Source organism: Sparus aurata, chromosome 2 (assembly GCF_900880675.1).
Source record: "Sparus aurata chromosome 2, fSpaAur1.1, whole genome shotgun sequence".
Classification (NCBI taxonomy): Eukaryota; Metazoa; Chordata; class Actinopteri; order Spariformes; family Sparidae; genus Sparus; species Sparus aurata.
In genome coordinates, this window is record NC_044188.1 from 428611 (window position 1) to 447915 (window position 19305).

General features: G+C 47.4%; 4 protein-coding genes and 2 non-coding genes across 10 annotated transcripts; 2 read left to right on the forward strand and 4 right to left on the reverse strand.

The window, feature by feature from the left end:
• Positions 1-409: 409 nt before the first annotated feature.
• On the reverse strand, positions 410-4250 carry LOC115567791 (uncharacterized). Of its 2 annotated transcripts, XM_030394639.1 has the most exons (6): positions 4018-4250; positions 2867-3076; positions 1826-2422; positions 1668-1744; positions 1350-1589; positions 410-1202 (listed from the first exon to the last, which is right to left on the reverse strand). In XM_030394639.1, exons 2-6 carry the CDS (start codon positions 3069-3071, stop codon positions 945-947), a joined length of 1377 nt encoding a protein of 458 aa, XP_030250499.1. In that variant the 5' UTR covers positions 3072-3076; positions 4018-4250; the 3' UTR covers positions 410-944. The 2 variants fall into 2 exon arrangements, with proteins under 2 accessions (XP_030250499.1, XP_030250503.1); XM_030394643.1 differs by lacking the exon at positions 2867-3076 and having other exon boundaries at positions 4018-4248.
• Positions 3338-8382, forward strand: LOC115567808 (dual specificity protein phosphatase 14). 4 transcript variants are annotated; one of them, XM_030394652.1, is made up of 4 exons: positions 3338-3832; positions 5920-5966; positions 6996-7312; positions 7437-8382. In XM_030394652.1, the coding sequence occupies exons 2-4, from the start codon at positions 5934-5936 to the stop codon at positions 7666-7668; spliced, it is 582 nt and encodes a 193-aa protein (XP_030250512.1). In that variant the 5' UTR covers positions 3338-3832; positions 5920-5933; the 3' UTR covers positions 7669-8382. The 4 variants fall into 4 exon arrangements, with proteins under 4 accessions (XP_030250512.1, XP_030250522.1, XP_030250517.1 ...); XM_030394662.1 differs by lacking the exon at positions 5920-5966 and having other exon boundaries at positions 3340-3832; positions 6977-7312; XM_030394657.1 differs by lacking the exon at positions 5920-5966 and having other exon boundaries at positions 3341-3832.
• On the forward strand, positions 4322-4404 carry trnal-cag (transfer RNA leucine (anticodon CAG)). Its single transcript has one exon. It is a non-coding gene; the product is annotated as a tRNA-Leu (tRNA).
• polr2d (RNA polymerase II subunit D) lies at positions 8052-10616 on the reverse strand. The gene is made up of 4 exons (XM_030394681.1): positions 10276-10616; positions 9291-9471; positions 9106-9201; positions 8052-8284 (listed from the first exon to the last, which is right to left on the reverse strand). Exons 1-4 carry the CDS (start codon positions 10352-10354, stop codon positions 8206-8208), a joined length of 435 nt encoding a protein of 144 aa, XP_030250541.1. The 5' UTR covers positions 10355-10616; the 3' UTR covers positions 8052-8205.
• Positions 10617-11517: 901 nt separating this feature from the next.
• trnag-ucc (transfer RNA glycine (anticodon UCC)) lies at positions 11518-11589 on the reverse strand. The gene has a single exon. It is a non-coding gene; the product is annotated as a tRNA-Gly (tRNA).
• A 7101-nt stretch (positions 11590-18690) lies between these two features.
• Positions 18691-19299, reverse strand: or60a1 (odorant receptor, family 60, subfamily A, member 1). Its single transcript, XM_030399790.1, has one exon. The coding sequence runs from the start codon at positions 19297-19299 to the stop codon at positions 18691-18693; it is 609 nt and encodes a 202-aa protein (XP_030255650.1).
• Between the last annotated feature and the right edge of the window lie 6 nt (positions 19300-19305).

Sequence of the window (19305 nt, forward strand, 5' to 3'; positions counted from 1 at the left end):
TTATTTCTGGGCTTGATTCTGTTAAAAAGGTACCTTTTGCATGAAATCTGGTGAGTGATGAGCGGATGATGTGTGGAGGAGCAAGACTCATCAGAAGTCCTGACTGAAGATATTTCAGGTCTGTAGCTCTTTTGGTTCTGATATCGAGCTTCTTTCAGTTTAGATGTTGGTGGGCATAACTTCCACTGAAGGTCCTTCCTGAGGAGCAGAACACATTGCTGCAGAAATGTGCTCATTGTGTAAATGTGGACGTGAAGATGTTAGTTTCAGCCTTCAGTGTGTTCTGACCCGTTAACCTCTAATGTGACAACCTCAACATCTGGAGCTCTGAAACACTGCAAACCTCCACACTGAAGATCAGAGATTATACTCAAAACTACATTCAAGAATAATAAAGGACACACTGAGGTCAGTCAGCCAAACTAAATGATCTTTATTGATTATCATCTGTGATGAACACCAACAGAACATAATCAGTTTGTTGTATTACCTGAAACAAACCAAACGTCACACAGAGTTTTGAATGGATAAAGGAACTCTTCAAACAACATAAAGTTCTGTCAGAGCGAGCGAGCCGAGCCGAGCCGAGCAGGTGAAGTCATGTTGCTCCTGTGGAGAGAAAGTGCAACGTGACCCGTGTGGGTTAACAAGGTGAGAGAGGAGAACAGGCTTTAATTTAATGTAACAGTGTAACGAGTCGCTCAGCTGATCAGTGAAGTCGACTTCCAGCAGAAACGCTGAACGTCACCTGGTTACCATGGTGATCCAGCCAGGTTAAAACAGAACCACGTGTATGATTCAGGGAGCTGACGTCGGCTCGTCCTGCAGCCTCTGTTGACCCGACGTTAGAAATGACGGGAGACGCAGACAGCTGCCGTTATAAAGAGGACACATCTGTTTGTCCCGACTGCAGGCTGGTGCAGGACACCGTCCCTCGTCTGTCTCTACAGCTCTGGTGTCCAGCCTGCTGCTGTGTCCTGCTGGCTCTTCTGTCTCAGGTGAGGCAGGATGGCGTCCCTGTAAAACATCTCCAGTTTGGACACCGTCTCCTCCCACAGGTCGGGGTCAAAGGTCACCGGGACGATGGCCGTCTCCTCCAGAGTGAAGACGACGAGGTCGGCCTGCTGCAGCCCTGTCACCGCCAGCTGGACCTGGATCTGTGTGAAGTAACTGTGAGACGTCTTCAGACTGTAGACCGGAGGCTGGGACAGAGGGGACAGAGAGGATGTTAGAGACCAGGAGGGCACGAGGACAGGAAGAAAGTGGGCTGGACGAGAGGACAAGGTGAAGACAGACGGACCACATGTCAACAACAGTGACAACAAAGGACAGACATGTGGATGTTTTACCGCTCCGTCCTGCTCCTGTATCTGCAGACAGAAGGCGGGGTCGTCCCTGCAGGCGTCCTCCACCCGTCTGTGTCTGTGTTTGTAGGGACACTTCACCTCCAGGCAGAGCAGCCATTGGCCGGTCAGGCTGTCCTTCACGATGCCATCAGGACTTGCAGCCAACCAGGGCCGCCGAGCATCGATGAAGAGACCGCAGTCCTGAACCGAGACCGAGTGACCGGACTGAGCGCTCTTCAGTCTCTGCAGGATGACATCATCATCATTAATATGTTAATGAGGTCTGATACTAATATGACACACCTGTCCACTCTGACCCACCTGATACCTGCGGACCACCTCGGCCTCCATGTCGACCCCCCAGCTCATGGCTCTGGTCTGGACTCTACGCCGCTCACCTGTAGAACAATAATGATGTGGATCGTTAGTTTGATCCTGAAGACCAGAACCGCTTCAGGTGTGTCAGGGGCGTGGCCTACCTGTAACAGCAGCCAGGTAGGAGGTGGGTGGGATCTTGCTCTTGCCATTGACGAAGCGGCAGTGAGCGATACTGTGAGCCACCGAGGCCGTGATCCGGTTCTTCCTCCAGGTGAACCAGTTCTGATTAGTTCTCTGTCCACGGGTCAGAACCTCCACGTCCTCCACAACACACCTGTCCACCTGGACCCCCAGACCAAGGGGAATCTGATCTGGTTTGGGAGGGGCTCTGTCAGGGTCCTGGCCCGGTGTTTGTGGAGGATCGGGATCTGAAGTAGGTGTCTGAACCGGTTTCTGAGCGCTCCGTTTCTGTGTCTGTCCTCCACCAGGACGCGGTCTCATAGCAGGAAGTGGATCATCCTGAGCCGCCTGCTCCTGGACTGCCTGACTGTCAGTCTGAGGGGGGTGCACAGGAGCAGGTCTGCTCTTCTGGTTTTTACTGGTTCTGGTTTTGGCTCTTGCCCCCTCTGCAGGTGTCTGGATCTGGATGGTTGGATGGTACTGGATCTTTGGGATGATGATGGTGTTCTGGGCCTGACCCGTTGCAGGTGCTGTCAAGGTGGACTGTTCTCTGTTGTGGTTCTGCATCATCATGTTGTCTACATCAGAACAGGAACCAGAACAGACACTGGTTAATGGATCGGGATCATTTAAGACTCAAAAACCACAGAATCAAATTTCACAGTTTAACAAAGTGACCACAGAGTCGTGTTGGCGCCCCCTGCTGGTGACACTGTTAGGATATATTGGTTGTGGGGACTTTTATTGTGAAAAACTTTAAAATGGCAGCCAGACATGGTGGCTGACTGGTTTATTTCAGCTCAGTCTGAATCAGGACTGAACAGCTGAGACTGTCAGACTGATTCATAGACCATTTTTGTTTCTGACGATTTAACACTTCCCACCAAACTCAGTTCAGAAAGTGTCAAATTTAAGAGATCCTCACTGTCGTCTGTAAGTCAACCTGAGGCCCACCACTTCAGAAAAAAACACCTGTTGGAGTAAACATATTAAATTCTGCGATAGAACGAAGGGTCACACACTCCTCTGCTCCTGGACTGCCTTCTTGTCGGTCTGAGGGCGGCACACAGGAGCAGGTCTGCTCTTCGGGTTTTTACTGGTTCCGGTTTTGGCTCGTGCTCCTAACGCAGGCGTCTGGATCTGGATGGTTGGGTGGTACCGCACCTTCGGGATGATGACAACTGCTGGAGAGCTGAGCTGGTCTCTGTTCTGATTCTGCATTTTCATGTTGTCTAAATCAGAACCAGAACCAGAATAGAAACTGATTTATCGATCAAGATTCTGAAAATTAAGACATGTAGACTTTTTTAACCAGTCGGGATGATAGAGACAGTCCTCTAATAAAGCGTTGGATAGAGGCCTTGGACCTGGAGATTCATCAGAAGTGACGTCACAGCAGTAAAGAGAACAAACTTCAGACTTTTACATTACACTGGAAACTTTTAACACTTGAAATACCTTTTTTTTGTCACAGCTAAATTTGGTTGTGAGGACCTTTATTGTGATGAAGTGTAAAATGGCGGCCGGAAGTGATGGCCGACTGTTTTTTTTAGCCTCAGTCTAAATCAGGACTGAACAGCTGAGACTCTGACTGACTCGTAGATGATCTCTGAATGCTTGGACGAGTAAAAGCTTCCCACCAAACTCAGTTCAGAAAGTGTCAGATTTATAAAATCCTCAGCCTGGCGGCTCAACAGACTCACCAGCTGAGCTGTTGTGATATTTATCACATTGTAAGGACACGATCTTGTATTCGGCGTCAACTCTGTGGACCAGCACCGCGATTTTACAGTGTTAATGTCGGTTGTAATCTCCGCTGGGGTTCGCCTGTTATCCCAGCCCGACGGACCGCAGGCAGGGGCGGTGACTGAACGAGTCCACCCGACCTGGAGCCTTTATAACGTGGGCCGGAGGCCGAATCCTTGAGAGGAAACTCTCCTCACAGGAAATACCTGAACTATTGTGATATAACCAAGAAGCACGCACGGGTGAGGACGGGAGTATTAAAGTGTGATAAGTTTTGAATTAAGTTTGGTGTAAACCTGTCGGTACACGTTTTATTGTGTAGTTATTACTAGTTGTCTATTTATTAACAGTTGTAATCAGATACTGTGACTGTCCTGCAGTTACAGGTGAGTTTATTCACCTAACTTAGAAACAGAGCAGATCTTACCTGCGTGAAGTCAGTCTGTGGAGAGGAAGTGAGTCAGTTTAACTGTGACTCATTATCATATGACTGATGACACACAGTGTGTGTGTGTGTGTGTGTGTGTGTGTGTGTGGACATGTCTGTACTGGTCTGTGAACGGACTCCATTGATCCTCTGAGACTCGCTGCCTTTGTAGTTTTTATTTAACAACATATCTTGGATCCGGTGAGCCGCCATGTTGGATCGAAACAACCGAGTGAAGTGATCTTGAACACTTCCCCATCAGATAGTCGTATAAATACCGTCAGCGGCCACCAGGGGGCATGATGTCAGGATGGCCGAGCGGTCTAAGGCGCTGCGTTCAGGTCGCAGTCTCCCCTGGAGGCGTGGGTTCGAATCCCACTTCTGACAGATATGTGTTTTTTCGCATGTTTTGATCGGATCAGGTCTTACAGCTGCACTCGTAATGTCGTATATTACTAATGTACAACCATATATTATTATTTATTTCACAACACAGTGGACGATCATTTAAACATCTCATTTTCACAGTAATGTGGTGTACACGGCTACAAACACTCTTTACTGTTATTTTGATAATTCAGTTAATATTTAGTTTGAGTAGCTCATTAGACACATACAGATAGAGTATGTTGCCCGTGGCACATCAAATGTTTGACCTGGATTTTCCCATAAATATGCACATACTTAGTTACATTATTACATATAGGAATTTTATTTATAAATAATTAAATAAGTCATTTTTAAAAAAGCACAAAACCCTTATTTACATGCTATTTTCTTGAGCAGCCCCTTCTCTGGAGACTTAATGCAGCACTGAGGATGCTCACTGACAGTGATGATGGTAAACATGATTATCCTGCACGCTGTTTGTCTACAGCTCCCTGTGTGCAGTAGGAGAGGCTGTTTGAGTTGTTTTAGATCTCACTAACAGGACTGTCACAGGATAATGTCTTCTGTTGACAGGTAGCTAAAATAGTGATATTTGTTCTAAAAATAAAAATATAAATGTTAACGGCCATACATAAGTTGCATGTGCACAGGTGCGCATCAGCACTCACACTTATTCAAGCGTGACAGTAAACTCTGTCCCGCCGCTGGTTCTGATGAAAACACGGCTGTAGCTCGCTGTCTACCTCACTGTGGTAGTACAGTCGTCGTCTGTGTTTTAACAATATGAGTTATTGATCCGGGAGGTTTGACTCTGTGAATATATTTCTAACTTTACCGAACTAAATTCTCCCACATAAGTCAGTTAGGTATCATATCAAACCGGCTGCGCTCGCTCGCTGTGCTGTAAGTGTCGTTCTTCTGTTTGGAGACGCTGCTGCTGTGTGAGGCGTTCAGGTGACAACATCGTGATGATGAGACTCCACCTGCGCGAACCGCGAGCTCACTGAAGTTACTGACTGTCACTCAGGTGGATGTAATTCAAGGCAGGCTCACTCCGCTGACCGGGCCAGAGGCACCAAGCCGCTGTGGCCGGATGATGACGATGATGATGATGATGATCTGTTCACGGGGCATCGAGGCCAAAGTGAAATTCTAACCTGTTTGTCACTCGCCTCAAACTCCGGTTCGAACACCACGAGTGTTACCGCACATCTTCTCAGCTTCGCTCGGCTCCGTCCAACATTTCTCCGTCGTGATTGGTCAAATGTTGGAGCTGGGTGAAGGCGATTGGTGGAGGAATGTTGGAGTCGCGGATTTGATTGGCTGTCATCCTCCAACGTTGTGAAGTGTTGGACGGTCGCTCCGGTGGCTGCTGGCGTTCAGGCCGCTGTCTCCCCTGCAGGCGCGGGTTCGAATCCCACTTCTGACACATATATTTTCAACTAACAACGTGTGCGAGGCAACAGCACACAGTGACACAACATTATACTTCTTCTCCCCGACATCCCTCAGGAAGACATGGAGCTATGTACTCTTTTAAAACTGAAGTAACTTTACAGGTTTGTAATCCAGTACAGAATCAACAAACCCATCATCAGTCAGATTAAACTGTGTTGATGTCTGGTCATTAGTTCACAAAGTATTCAGTGACACATGAAGTTATTAAGACGAGCTCCATCTTTACCAGCTGCAACATTAAACACATCACTACTCTTTAAACTTTAAAGGGATAGTTGGTGTTTTTTGAAGTGTGGTCATATAAAGTACATATCTACAGTGGATCTGTTTCCTGTAATCAGCGATCAGCGCAGCCTCAGTTTGGAGCAGCAGAGAGCCGCTCCAGCCCAGACGCTCAGCTCTGTACTGCAGTGAACGGGTCCAGAGAAGAAGAGAATTTAACCACACCGCTTCACATCGCCGTCAGTCCGCCCTTTCTTTTGGCACTACATTTTCTCAACCATAGAACCTCCGTATCCCTACGCATTAGCGCAGCTGCGTAGGGATACGAATTCTCTCTATACAACGTACACTTGAACTGATGTGGATGTTTTTAGGTGAGCCTTGTTTTAGGGGGTTTATTTCACTTTATCTCTGGACCCGTTCACTGCAGTACAACACAAAATACACCAACTATCCCTTTAAGTGCATTTTGAGGTTTATACTTTTGTAATTGTAAATGAGTACTTTAACATTTAACAGAGTTTTTCTACCCTCAGTACTTCGTCACACTTTTGGACCTGAGTTCATTTGTTTTTCAGTTTTTAATCAGTCGTTTAAATTAAAACAGAACAGGAAGGTAAAGTGTCCAAAAACATGAAGGATGAAATTCAGCAGATAAATATATAAATATGAAACACTAGCTGGGTCATAACAGCAACAACAATAATCAATTTATTCATTTTGATACTTCTGAATCTCTGCTTAGCGACAGAGCATCCCATCAGAATTCTCTGGCAGTAAATCAACATTCTGACGACGTTGTTCAGGACTCGGACATCTTGAATTTTCTGCTTCACCTGAAGGGTCTCAAGGGAAGGTGGGTGGCTGAGCCCTCGTTCTTGTCTCACAGGTGCTCTCCCTCCCTGCAGCAGGTGATGTCTGTGTCTCAGGTGTGTCCCGGTCTGTATCTCAGCGGTCTGGACTCGGCTCTGAACCTCGGCGTCCTGTCCAGCAGGAACATCACGCTCATCATTAACGCCTGCGGGCTGGAGGACGTGTCCTACCCTCAGCTGGACGGCCTGCAGGTGCTCCATGTCCCCGTCCAAGACCAGCCTCATGCCCCCCTCAGGCACTACTTTGACCCGGTGGCAGAACGGATCCACAAGAACCAGACGGGGAGCACGCTGGTCCACTGCAGCGCCGGCAGGAGCCGATCCCCGGCGCTGATCATGGCCTACCTGATGAGGTGAACAGCACCTTTCACCTGAGAGTCTCTGATTGGTTCTCTGCAGCAGGCCAGTCCAGTAATATCTTGTTGTTGACGACTTGTACTGATGGTCCTGGATCTGATCCGTTCTCTGTGTTCACAGATTCTCAGGTCTGAGCCTCCGTCGGGCTCATGAAGTGGTTCTGGAGCAGCGACCGTTCATACGACCCAACGCAGGATTCTGGAGGCAGCTGATGGACTACGAGAGGACTCTGTTCAGCAGGAACACGGTGAGGATGGTGAGGACGTCCAGCGGAGTCCTGCCTGAAGTTCTGCAGGACTCTGAGGACACAAACACGGCTGCAGCAGCAGCAGCATACTGTGTCAACATCTGACAGACTCAACAGACCGATAACACTGCTGCAGAACTGGTTTCTTAAAGGACCAGTTCACTCAGGTAGTGATGAGACTGAAGACGGGTCAGACACACGACACAGTCCGTCAGTTGAAGGAGTTTGTTAGAAACAATCAGTCTTCGTTGTCCTGTCGGTCCGTCCCTCAGTCCGGTCTGACTTCCTGTCTGTGGCTCAGGGGTTTCAAAATAGTTCCATGTTTCTGCTGCTCGCTGCAGTTTGAATCTAACAAACAGGAAGTAGAGAAGTTGTTGAGACGATTTTCAGCAGTGGATGAACCCGCACGTGTCCGAGCATGTAGCAGAAACATGACAGACGGCAGGACGTGATGTTTGTTTCTAATGTGACAAAATCAAATCGAGACATTTTAAAAAAGGCAAATCAAAATTTATTGTGATGTGAACAGGACACGCTGTGATGTCATCAGATCAAAGGATCAGGATCAATCAGTTCAGTTCAGTCGCCCGGGCAGAAAAAAAACATGAACACTGGTCTGAGTGGGAGGACCTGGTCCTGGTCTCAGTACTGGAAGCTTCTCTTGGTTTGGATGTCGTCGAGGATCTGCTGCAGCTCCTCGTCCTCAAACCGACCCTCCAGACTGCACACACACACACACACACACACACACACCAGAGAGATTCAGCTGTTTGATTCATGAAAGTTTTAAATTAAATAAACGATCATCCACAAATACAATCACTGCTGTCTGGTCTCATGTGGGGCGGGTGTGACGCGGGGCAGGTGTGACGCGGGGCGGGTGTGACGCGGGGGCAGGTGTGACGCGGGGCCGGGTGTGACGCGGGGCCGGGTGTGACGCGGGGCGGGTGTGACGCGGGGCAGGTGTGACGCGGGGGCCGGTGTGACGCGGGGCCGGGTGTGACGCGGGGCCGGGTGTGACGCGGGGCCGGGTGTGACGCGGGGCGGGTGTGACGCGGGGCGGGTGTGACGCGGGGCGGGTGTGACGCGGGGGCAGGTGTGACGCGGGGGCAGGTGTGACGCGGGGCCGGTGTGACGCGGGGCAGGTGTGACGTGGGGGCAGGTGTGACGCGGGGGCAGGTGTGACGCGGGGCAGGTGTGACGCGGGGGCAGGTGTGACGCGGGGCAGGTGTGACGTGGGGGGCGGGTGTGACGCGGGGCGGGTGTGACGCGGGGCCGGGTGTGACGCGGGGCCGGGTGTGACGCGGGCCGGGTGTGACGCGGGCCGGGTGTGACGCGGGCCGCGGGTGTGACGCGGGGCGCGGGTGTGACGCGGGGCCGGTGTGACGCGGGGGCCGGTGTGACGCGGGGCGGTTGTGGCGCGGGGCCGGTGTGACGCGGGGCGGGTGTGACGCTGGGGCAGGTGTGACGCGGGGCAGGTGTGACGCGGGGCAGGTGTGACGCGGGGCCGGTGTGACGCGGGGCAGGTGTGATCACACTCACCTGGGGATCAGGGCTTTAGCCTCTTCGGCAGCTTCAGGACACAAATTTGCTAAACTGGCCAACTCAAACTTGTGGAGCTTCTTCTGCAGGAGGAGACTGAGGAGAGAGAGGAAGGGGGACCAGTTAGATCCAGATCGGACCACAGAGACTCTAACAGAACCAGATGGTTGGAGGTGACCTCTGACCTGCGGACAGCTGTGATGGTCTCTCTGTTCTTGAAGCGGCTGAATCGGGCCGTGTAGTTCAGAGTCTTCATGAAGACCTCGGACAGTTCCTGCTCGTCCTCCGCGCTCTCGTTCTGCTGCTTCCGGTGCTCCAGCAGCATGTGGACCTCCGAGTTCAGCAGAGTCTCCGAGTTCTCAAACTCTGAGTCAACGACAGACGGGGAGAGAGACAGGAGGAGGACAGACAGACAGACAGACAGGAGGAGGACAGACAGACAGACAGGAGGAGGACAGACAGACAGAGGACAGACAGACAGACAGACAGGAGGAGGACAGACAGACAGGAGGAGGACAGACAGACAAGAGGAGGACAGACAGACAGACCAGGGGAGGACAGAGACAGGAAGGAGGACAGACAGGAATGAGGACATCAGACATGCACAGAACAGGAGGAGGACAGACAGACAGACAGGAGGAGGGACAGACAGACAGGAGGACAGACAGACAGACAGACAGGAGGAGGACAGACAGACAGGAGGAGGACAGACAGACAGGAGGAGGACAGACAGACAGACAGGAGGAGGACAGACAGACAGGAGGAGGACAGACAGACAAGAGGAGGACAGACAGGAGGAGGACAGACAGACAGACAGACAGGAGGAGGACAGACAGGAGGAGGACAGACAGGAGGAGGACAGACAGACAAGAGGAGGACAGACAGACAGGAGGAGGACAGACAGGAGGAGGACAGACAGACAGACAGACAGGAGGAGGACAGACAGGAGGAGGACAGACAGACAGACAGGAGGAGGACAGACAGACAGACCGGAGGAGGACAGACAGACAGACAGGAGGAGGACAGACAGGTTAACAACGTTAGTTTCATTCATGAGGACGCTCTATATGACGTTACGGAGAGTGGACGTGATGACGTGAACACATAGGTGTCTGTACAATGATTAAAAAGCTTCACATTAGTTAATTAATGACCGTAATGATGTCAGACCTTTAGGAAACAGCAGCTGTGAAGCGTCCTCTTCAACATCACCGACGTGCGGAGGAGCCGCGCCGCCTCCACCCGCCATGACACACAACAGAGCCGGCTAACGGCTAGCAGCTAACAGCCAGCGAGCACCAGAGGAGACAGAAAATGTCGGACAGTAACAGCAGCTTGTGTGCAGGTAACACAGAGCGTTGGGCTGAGGAGGAGCAGTGAGGAGGAGCAGTGAGGAGGAGCAGTGAGGAGGAGGTGAGGAGCTGCTGGCGGCTGAATAACGGACACAAAATATCAGCGCCACAACACAAAGAGTCACTTCCGGGTCGGAAACAATCACTTCCGCTCTGTACTGATTTCTTTCAAAATAAAAGCAGGCGGACAGTGTATGTGAGCGCTTCGACACATCAGAACTCTGATCACATCAGTTCAGTAATCAGTGAGATTTTACTTATTGTTTATAAAGTGTTGCATGAGGAAGTAAAAGATCTGAACCAAAACAAAATTATTTTTAAATGTTGTATTTTCGAGTCATCACTTTAAAACGTATTTGAGTTCAACATAATATTAAAATCATTGATTAAAGATTAATTTACAATTTTGATGTATCGCCCGTCACCCATCTGTTCTTTCTAGTGATTTGTGTGTAATGTTTGTTACATCTTGCTGTGTTGTGTGTTTCATGTGGTTCTGTAATGTTTTATGTTTTTGTGAAGGTTTTCCTGTGTTGTTGTAATAAACTGTTCTTGTTCTCTTTGCATTTAACATTTGCCAGTTGGAGGGTTAAAGTAGACTACAGGATGGATTCAGTCCAGTTTTTTTACAGGCTACCTGCAATCAAGTTTTTACTTTTTCTGCCTGAAACGAATCCCAGTATATTCTTCTGTTATATAACGTTAGAATGATACTGTCAGTAAGTAATCGTCTATGTTTAACCTCTTAGTGAACGCCCCCGTTTTAAGGTTCTTTTTCCAAAATGACATACCGAAATTAAAAGCATGACAGCTCCCACATAGTTTGACACTCAGGGATGTGCTTGGTACCATTGGAAAGGTAACACCCTCAAGTTTTTTCTGTGTAAGTGTGATTCTATGACGTACTGACACAGAGTTACAGAGGTTGGAACACAGGTTTTGGTTTCCGTCAAAACACAAGGGTGTTCCTATGTTTGAACGATGTTCCTTAAGGAGTTAATTTCGCTACTCGGTAAAAGAGAAGAGCCAGAGTTCCACATGTGACGGCCATGAAAAGGTTTGCGTTGGCCGGGAATCGAACCCGGGTCAACTGCTTGGAAGGCAGCTATGCTAACCACTATACCACCAACGCTTGTGTATGTGCGGGAAAGGAAAGGTGAGCAGAACCAGCGCTCAGCTGATGAACACTGACAGAAGTGATTGAGTAAGAATCCATTAGTCAGTTTTTATTTGTTCAGGGCAGCATGTTATTCTGACTGGTTCTGATGGATCACAGCTGATCATTTTAACAGGACCTGTCTGATCCAGACATCAGACTCAGACACAAACACCACAGTGTGAAAGTCTAAAGAGCTCATTATTGATCAGAACTAATCAGGACAATCACTTGGAGCCATTCCAGCAGTTTCAGGTCCAACATCAAGAATACAGTCCACAGTGTCGCTGCCACCATCAGACCATCACCTGCTGCTGAGAGACAAGTGCTCTGATGGTCAGGACAGAACTGAGGCTTTGAACGCACCTCATAAAGCCTTTTCTGATTGGTCAGTTCATACTTCTTCTCCACAGGAAGTCCCGCCCCCCTGACAGCTGCGTAAACTTTGTGAATACGTTTTTTTTTTCTCAACATTAAAATCAAAATGACAGATTTCCTCTGAGGAGTCATCAGCTCAGTTACCTGAAGTGCAACCAGGTAAGTTACAGTATTCAGATTACAGTTACTCCTCTGAAGAGGCAGCAGTGACAGACTGAAGGGAAGATGTGACACATATTCAATTAAATATTCATGATGATGACTCAGCATGTGTTTCTCAAACATCTTGTGTGGTTGTGTGGGCCGGTGCTGCTGTGAGTTCTGACCCGACAGTCAGACATGTTGAACCCTCACACAGTTCACTCAGGTGAAGCACAGGTGAGTGATGTTTGTCTGAGCCTGGACGCTGTTCATCAGCTCGGCCTCGTCATGTTGTGAATCTGTGTGAAATCATTTATCTGACGGGTTTTTTTGCCACAAAATTTTTTATTGCAGATAAAAAAGTGAAGTCACGTGTCCTGATGTAAGAATGTCTGTTCATGTCAGACGTGATGAACTTAAAGGTGTAATATGTAACAATGGCCACATGTTAAACTCAGATAGGAGGCGGCACATCGTCAGAGTAACCACTGATGAGACCAGCTGGAACAGGCACATTTCTCCGGAGCTCCTCTCCAAGTTCAGAATTATCTGGTCATTATTTTAATATTTGCAAGTTCAGCCGACTACTCATTATTGTTCCCGTCTCTTGAAAGATTAAAGATGCCAAAACCACCAAAAAACGCCATTCCACCTAAGCTAGAATGAAGAAAACAGCCAGACAAGGATCCTCGAGAGGCTGAAGTGCTATCAGAGCTAGCTGAGCAGGAGGCATCACCAGACCCAGTCACCGATGATACAGAGCCAACAAATATCCTCTGCGATTCAGAATATGAGCGAGACCATGACCGACCGATTCGATATGCTAGAAACAACTTTGGCGTCCACCCAGGCGTCTCTGCTGAGTCTGGGGAACCGTATGACGGAAAGCTGAAGATGCTAACTCTAGCTGCGACCGCCGCCTCTCCAGTCTCAAACACACATGCATGAAAATGTGTGCGGAGAATGAAGCACTTTGCTCTAAAGTGATTGATCTAGAAGCTCGCTCAAGGCGTCAATATCAAAATTGTCGGCTTACCCGGTAGATTGAGAACTGACGCCCGATGGAGTTCCTGACGGAGTTTCTCCCGGAGCTGCTGAATGTTGGCAACTTCTCCAAGCCAATCATAGTGGATGGAGCTCACCACCTTGGGAAGCAGCCCTCTGATGGAAATGCTCGATTGTGCGTAATGATTGCCTGGATTCATCACTTCAAACAAAAGAAAAGATACTACAGCTGGCTCGTCGACAGTTTCCTCTGCACTACAAGGGCAAAGCGGAGGTTATGAAGCAGCGACAGGCGTTTGATGATGTTCGAAAGAGGCTCAAAGATGCCGGCGCGAGAATTGGCTTCATCTATCTGGCTCGGCTCCGGGTCACTTTGAAGGTATTCTCTTCCCCACAAGAAGCAACTGCTTTTGCTGAGACTTTATTATGGAGCCAGAACGGTGACTTTATAATTTGGCATCCAAAAAAAGAAAACAAAGCCAGTACTGAAAAAGGAAACATTGTCATTGAAACATTTGTATTGAAAACTGTTGTAAGTATTGGCACTGAAAAAATAAAGTAATTCTAATAATTCAAATCCAAAAATCTTATCATTTTATTTCATTGGGATTTTTTTGTATTTTTCAATGACAATCTTCAGATTTTTTCTTCATGTCACTTTTTTTCAGTGACAGATTTTTTTACAATGTCAGTTTCTTTTCAGTGTCACTGATTTTCAGTTTCAACTTTCTGTCACTGTTTTGTCGTCGAGAGGGAGGGGCCTGAGGGGAGGGGCCTGAGGGGAGGGGCCTGAGGGGAGGGGCAAGTAGAGCGTGGTTTGCATATCATTTGAGAGGGTAATGGCAGCAGCCTGCGGGAAGGCGTGGCTGGACGGTCCAGCCATAATACACCATGTTAGGGCCCGTGTGCCGGCCGTCTCTGGGCAACACAGAGTCCAACTACCTCGTAGACTTTTCTTCAAGCTCTCTCCTGATGTGTCCAAGTCTCTGTGTATCTGGTTCTGTCCCGGAGCTCCCGAGCCCCGCTCCTATATGCGTATGGAGTGTGGTAGTAGTACCGGGCGCCGAGCACGGAGCATTAGCCACAGTTAGCACAACAGTAGAACAGCCTGTTGCTCCGAGCCGAGACTGCAGCGCCGACAGCAGCGCTCCGTCTGCTCCCTGAGCTCTGTAACACCGCACCGCTACCGGAGACCGGTGCTCCCCTATAAACTCAGTTCATGAGAATAATATCACTATTCCTACAATGACTCCTTTGAGTCGAGGCGAATAAACTCAACACGTCAGTATGCGGGTAAAGTCAGCTGTGATTGTGCTACTGTGGTTCATAGTAAAGTACAACAGACGGCTGTAATCAAGTAACAGACACATATTTTCAGAACTGACTGACTTTTCTCCAAGCACTCTCCTTTATTGTCCGGTCTCTGTATGCGTGTGCAGCGGTGCGGTGGCACAGAGCTCGGGGAGCAGACGGAGCGCTGCTGTCGGCGAGGCAGCCCCGGCTCGGAGCAACACAGCTGGGGCTAATGCTCGCTAGCTCCGTGCTACTACCACACTCCATACGCATATAGGTACCGGAGGTCGGGAGCTCCGGTCTGCGGTAGCGGTGCGGTGTTACAGAGCTCAGAGAGCAGACCAGAGCGCTGCTGTCGGCGCTGCAGCCCGGCTCGGAGCGACAGGCTGTTCTACTGTTATGCTAACTGTGGCTAATGCTCCGTGCTCAGCGCCCCGGTACTACTACCACACTCCATACGCATATAGGAGCGGGGCTCGGGAGCTCCGGGACAGAACCAGATACTCAGAGACTTGGACACATCAGGAGAGAGTGTGAAGAAAAGTCTGCGAGGTAGTTGGACTCTGTGTTGCCCAGAGACGGCCGGCACACGGGCCCTAACATGGTGTATTATGGCTGGACCGTCCAGCCCCACCTTCCCGCAGGCTGCTGCCATCACCTTCTCAAATGATATGCAAACCACGCTCTACTTGCCCCTCCCCTCAGGCCCCTCCCTCTCGATGCCAAAACAGTGACAGAAAATTGAAAAAGCTGAAGGAAGACATAGAGAGGTGGCGCACTCTAACCCTGCTAAGTTTCTTATGTCTCTTTCAAAATCTCCCCATTTTTCTAACAAAGTCTTTTTTTTTTAAAAAAAACTTTAGATTCTATAATCATTCCTTTTATTTAGAGTTTCAACGCTCACAGAATATCAAAAATTCACCTATGTAAACAAAGAGGGAGGGGTGGGCTGGGTCTGCCATGCTTTCTGCACTACTAGTGGGCTTTGGTCTACTGGCAGGACAGTTATACAAAATAAATAAATAGTTCACTTCCAGTTCTCCTCTTTTCAGCACCTGGTCTGCCTGCAAACACAAACCTGCATAACAGAATTATTTTGAACAGCTTGAAAATTAGGCAGCAAATTAAAAAAGAACTGTATATTGTCAGCTGCCACCATCCGTGCTCCAGTTTACTGTAATCATGCACTTCTTCCATCTCTCTGACGCTTTGACAGCTGGAGGCAGAAGGGCATTATCACTATAAAAGATTTGTACATTAACAAACAGTTGGCTGCATTCTCCCAATTAAAAGAAAGGTTCTCTATTCCATCAACACACTTTTTTAATATATCCGCCAGAGTATGTCTAACTTTGAGCATCTCCCTGAAGAAAAACGGTGTTACACACTTTTGCTCGGCCCACCAGATTCAAAAACTTTGATTTCTGATTTTGTTAAGATATTTTCTGATCAGACTAATTTCGACACACAATCTACTAAGACAGCTTGGGAGGAGGCGTTGTGGATACAGATTGATGATGATGTTTGGGGGGAGAGCCTCAGCAGAATCCGATCCTGCTCTGTGAATGTCAGACATCAGTTAACTCAGTTCAAGGTTAGCAAAGGCTTCATTATTCAAAAACTGAGTTACATAGAATTTACCCTGCTGTTTCTCCCTTATGTGATGGATGTAAGTCTGCTGACGGATCTCTTGCCCACCTTTTCTGGACATGTTTAAACCTGTATAACTTTTGGAGTGAAATATTCAAGTGGTTCTCTGAAACGTATTGCAGTGAGTTTAACCTGATCCTAACACAGCGTTGTTTGGATCTTCTCTGTCAGAGCTGACAGGTGTGTTACACCTGGAGAGAGTCAGATTTGGCCTATTGAACAAACTCAGGGTTTTCTATAAGATTTAACAGCCATTCCTGGATCACCTGGCCCAGCTGGATGGAGACTAGTAACCGAGCCCAACAGGTGCTACTCACCTTGTTTGTATGCATCTATGTTGAGATATAATGATGTAATAGCATTGTCATGGTAATGTACGACCAGCTCTGTTTGTTTGTTTGTTTGTTTGTCTTTTCTTATTTTGCTTTTTCAGGGTTTTTGTGGTTTATATGTATTGTATGTCTTATACCCTTTAGTAAAATCTGAATAAATATACACTTAAAAAAAAAGAGTAACCACTGACTGCTTCTTACTGTCCCTGCTGTTAGCTAGTTAGCTCAGCTAGCTGTACAGTTAGCGCTCTCCGTGTAGAGCCAGACATCATGTACAACAATAAACTCTTAGCTATATAATATACAAAGTAGAGATAAGAATAACAGTAAGATGAAATAAAATTAACGGAAAATAAAATCAAATAAGATAAATAAATGTAGAGAACTGTATAGAGGATGAATATAGATAAAGATGAATATATAGGACTGTATATGGCATTGTGTTTTATACAGTGGATAAATGACATTAGCAGAAATTAGCAGTTAAATTAAATTATTGCACTTAAGTGGTGGATCAAGTTATTGCACAGGTATGTATGAGTAGAAATGAGTTCTGTGACTGTCCACACAACTTTTTAAAATTCTGACTGCTGATGAAATAAATCAACTTGAATCACTCTGACGCAGCATGTAATCTAAAGTCTTAATAATAATTGTAGTGAAGTGTAATATTCCGAATAATACAAACTGTAGTGGAGTGGAGTACTCAAGTAAAGTGCAGTACTTGAGTAAATGTACTCAGTTACATCAAATCACTGCTTCTACTGAAAGTGTTTGTGGGCTTATGTTTCATTCTGGACTCCGATTGGCTCTGACGATCGGACCAGCAGAACTTCGGTCCAATCAGGTGCTGCAGTCCCCGACTGTAAGTCTGTTATTTCCTGTGTTTCAGAGTACGGTGGACAGGATTGGTCAGCGGGGACTCTGATGTGTGATGTCATCATGTTTACAGTTTCTGTAATGACCCCGACGGAGCTCCTGTCTTCATCAACACGTCTGTGTGGACACTTGGACACTCTGGAGACTCCAACCAGCTTCACTAACGGGCCAATTAACACACTCTGCTGCAGGGAATCATGGGAGGACGATCTGTCGTCGCCAAGGTAACTGAACAGGGCATCTTCAGGCCTGTGTAGCTCTAATGGAGGTTTAGTAGTAGAAGTTTCTTTAAGCTCATTAAATGTCCATGTGGACTCAAACTCAAAGTTCACACAACAGTCCAACAGGACAAAATGAGGAGTGTATGATTATACTAGCCAAAAGGTCAAAGGTCAACTTCACTGTGACATCATAATGTTCTGCAAAAACTCTTCTTGGGCCCTTTTTAATCCCTAACTCAGAACCATGTTTCACATGTGGTCTCGGCCAGGCAACAAAACAGCAGCCGTGTGATCGAGCTGATGTGGACCTGCAGCTGATTCTGTGTCACAGTTCATTCTGAAGTCATTTGCTGTGTTTACATCGAGGTGATAGATTAAAAATCTGATTAATCCAGTATGGAAGCACGATATAGGTTCCTCTTCAACTCATATTAATGTAGTTTCTGTGCACTGAGGGTATGAACGGCTCAGGTGTGGTGATTTGATATTAAAGCTGTAAGAATCAGTTCTGACTCTTCACTTGTTCTTTATTTTTGGCTCTTTTAAAATAAACACTTTGACCCGTCAGCTGTATTAAATACTGAGTACAGAAGGAAAGAAGCTTGTAGAAAGTCTGCAGAGAGGCGGCACAGAACCACCTGTATGATCAGCTTTAATTTCATTATCAGAATAATAAATGATAATTAAAATGTCCCATTATCAGACTGATTATCTTGCAGCCCTGTTATCCAAAGTTTCTCAGTGATTCTGTCCTCACGAGCACAACGAGAGTCATGAGCAGCTCACTTTTCTCTTTGCAGAATAACTTTGTTTTCTGCCTCTAAATTGAATTCAAGTCTCCACATTGAAAGACAACTTTATTTATAAAGCACCAAACAAAGACGTGTTTTTATCAGGAGCACAGAAATGCATTAGACATGAGCTCTTCAAGAGAAGGAAAAGAGAGTCGGAGAGTCGGAGAGTATACCCTCTGTGTCCCGATGCAGCACTGATGGGTCTGAAACATTCAGTGGTTATGAAACACAGAACAAAGCCGACACAAACAGCAGAAGAAGATTCTCCACATTCAGCTTTCCAGTCACCTGTCAGTGTGTTTTATTGGTCCTGAGCTTTTGGGGAAAGTCAGTGAAGTGAGAATTGCATCACAACAGACTAAACCTGCAGATTCATATCTCAGCTCACAGATGTATATTTTTCTCCTTCATCAGTTTGTGTATACTTTGTCGAATCTCTTGCATTTTAATACCATAAATTATGGGATGCAGCAGAGGAGGGATGACAAAAAAATTCAGCCCTGTAAAGATACTGACTGTTTTTGGAACTTGATGACTTACACGATTATAAATGAAACCAGAGAAGGAGGCCACGGAGAAATTAATAAATGCCACCAAGTGAGGGGTGCAGGTCTGCAGCGCCCTCCACTGAGGCTGCTTCGAGGTCTTTAGGATCACTGTGAAAATATGAACATATGACAGAACGACTAGAACAAAAGGGAATATGATGAGACAGATGGCGCAGCACAGACCGTACACACTGATCACTGTCGTCTTTTTACAGGAAAGGTTTGCGATCACTAAACTGTCACATAAAAGCTTGTGGACAGTGTGTCTGCACAGTGTGAGTCTGGAAGTCAGATACACCTGGATGCCTGAGGACAAGCTCAGGATGGAATAAACCAGCAGCAGCATCAGTTTGACTTTAGCAGGGGTCATGATGGAGTGGTACAGCAGAGGTTTACAGATGGAAACATAGCGATCGTAGGCCATCAGCGCTAACAGGCAAAACATACAGCT

What these genes read in the sequence shown, in the direction of transcription:
- LOC115567791 (XM_030394639.1), bottom strand. Translation starts at nt 3,071, where the DNA reads ATGAAAATGCAGAATCAGAACAGAGACCAGCTCAGCTCTCCAGCAGTT. An exon ending in GGCAGTCCAGGAGCAGAGGA is followed by an intron (nt 2,423 to 2,866) that starts GTGTGTGACCCT and finishes GTTCTGATGTAG; the next exon opens with ACAACATGATGATGCAGAAC. An exon ending in CTACCTGGCTGCTGTTACAG is followed by an intron (nt 1,745 to 1,825) that starts GTAGGCCACGCC and finishes ATTGTTCTACAG; the next exon opens with GTGAGCGGCGTAGAGTCCAG.
- polr2d (XM_030394681.1), bottom strand. Translation starts at nt 10,354, where the DNA reads ATGGCGGGTGGAGGCGGCGCGGCTCCTCCGCACGTCGGTGATGTTGAA. An exon ending in ACAGCTGCTGTTTCCTAAAG is followed by an intron (nt 9,472 to 10,275) that starts GTCTGACATCAT and finishes TCGTTGACTCAG; the next exon opens with AGTTTGAGAACTCGGAGACT. An exon ending in ACCATCACAGCTGTCCGCAG is followed by an intron (nt 9,202 to 9,290) that starts GTCAGAGGTCAC and finishes CTCTCTCCTCAG; the next exon opens with TCTCCTCCTGCAGAAGAAGC.
- LOC115567808 (XM_030394652.1), top strand. Translation starts at nt 5,934, where the DNA reads ATGTACTCTTTTAAAACTGAAGTAACTTTACAG. An exon ending in AAACTGAAGTAACTTTACAG is followed by an intron (nt 5,967 to 6,995) that starts GTTTGTAATCCA and finishes CCCTCCCTGCAG; the next exon opens with CAGGTGATGTCTGTGTCTCA. An exon ending in ATCATGGCCTACCTGATGAG is followed by an intron (nt 7,313 to 7,436) that starts GTGAACAGCACC and finishes CTGTGTTCACAG; the next exon opens with ATTCTCAGGTCTGAGCCTCC.
- or60a1 (XM_030399790.1), bottom strand. Translation starts at nt 19,299, where the DNA reads ATGTTTTGCCTGTTAGCGCTGATGGCCTACGATCGCTATGTTTCCATC.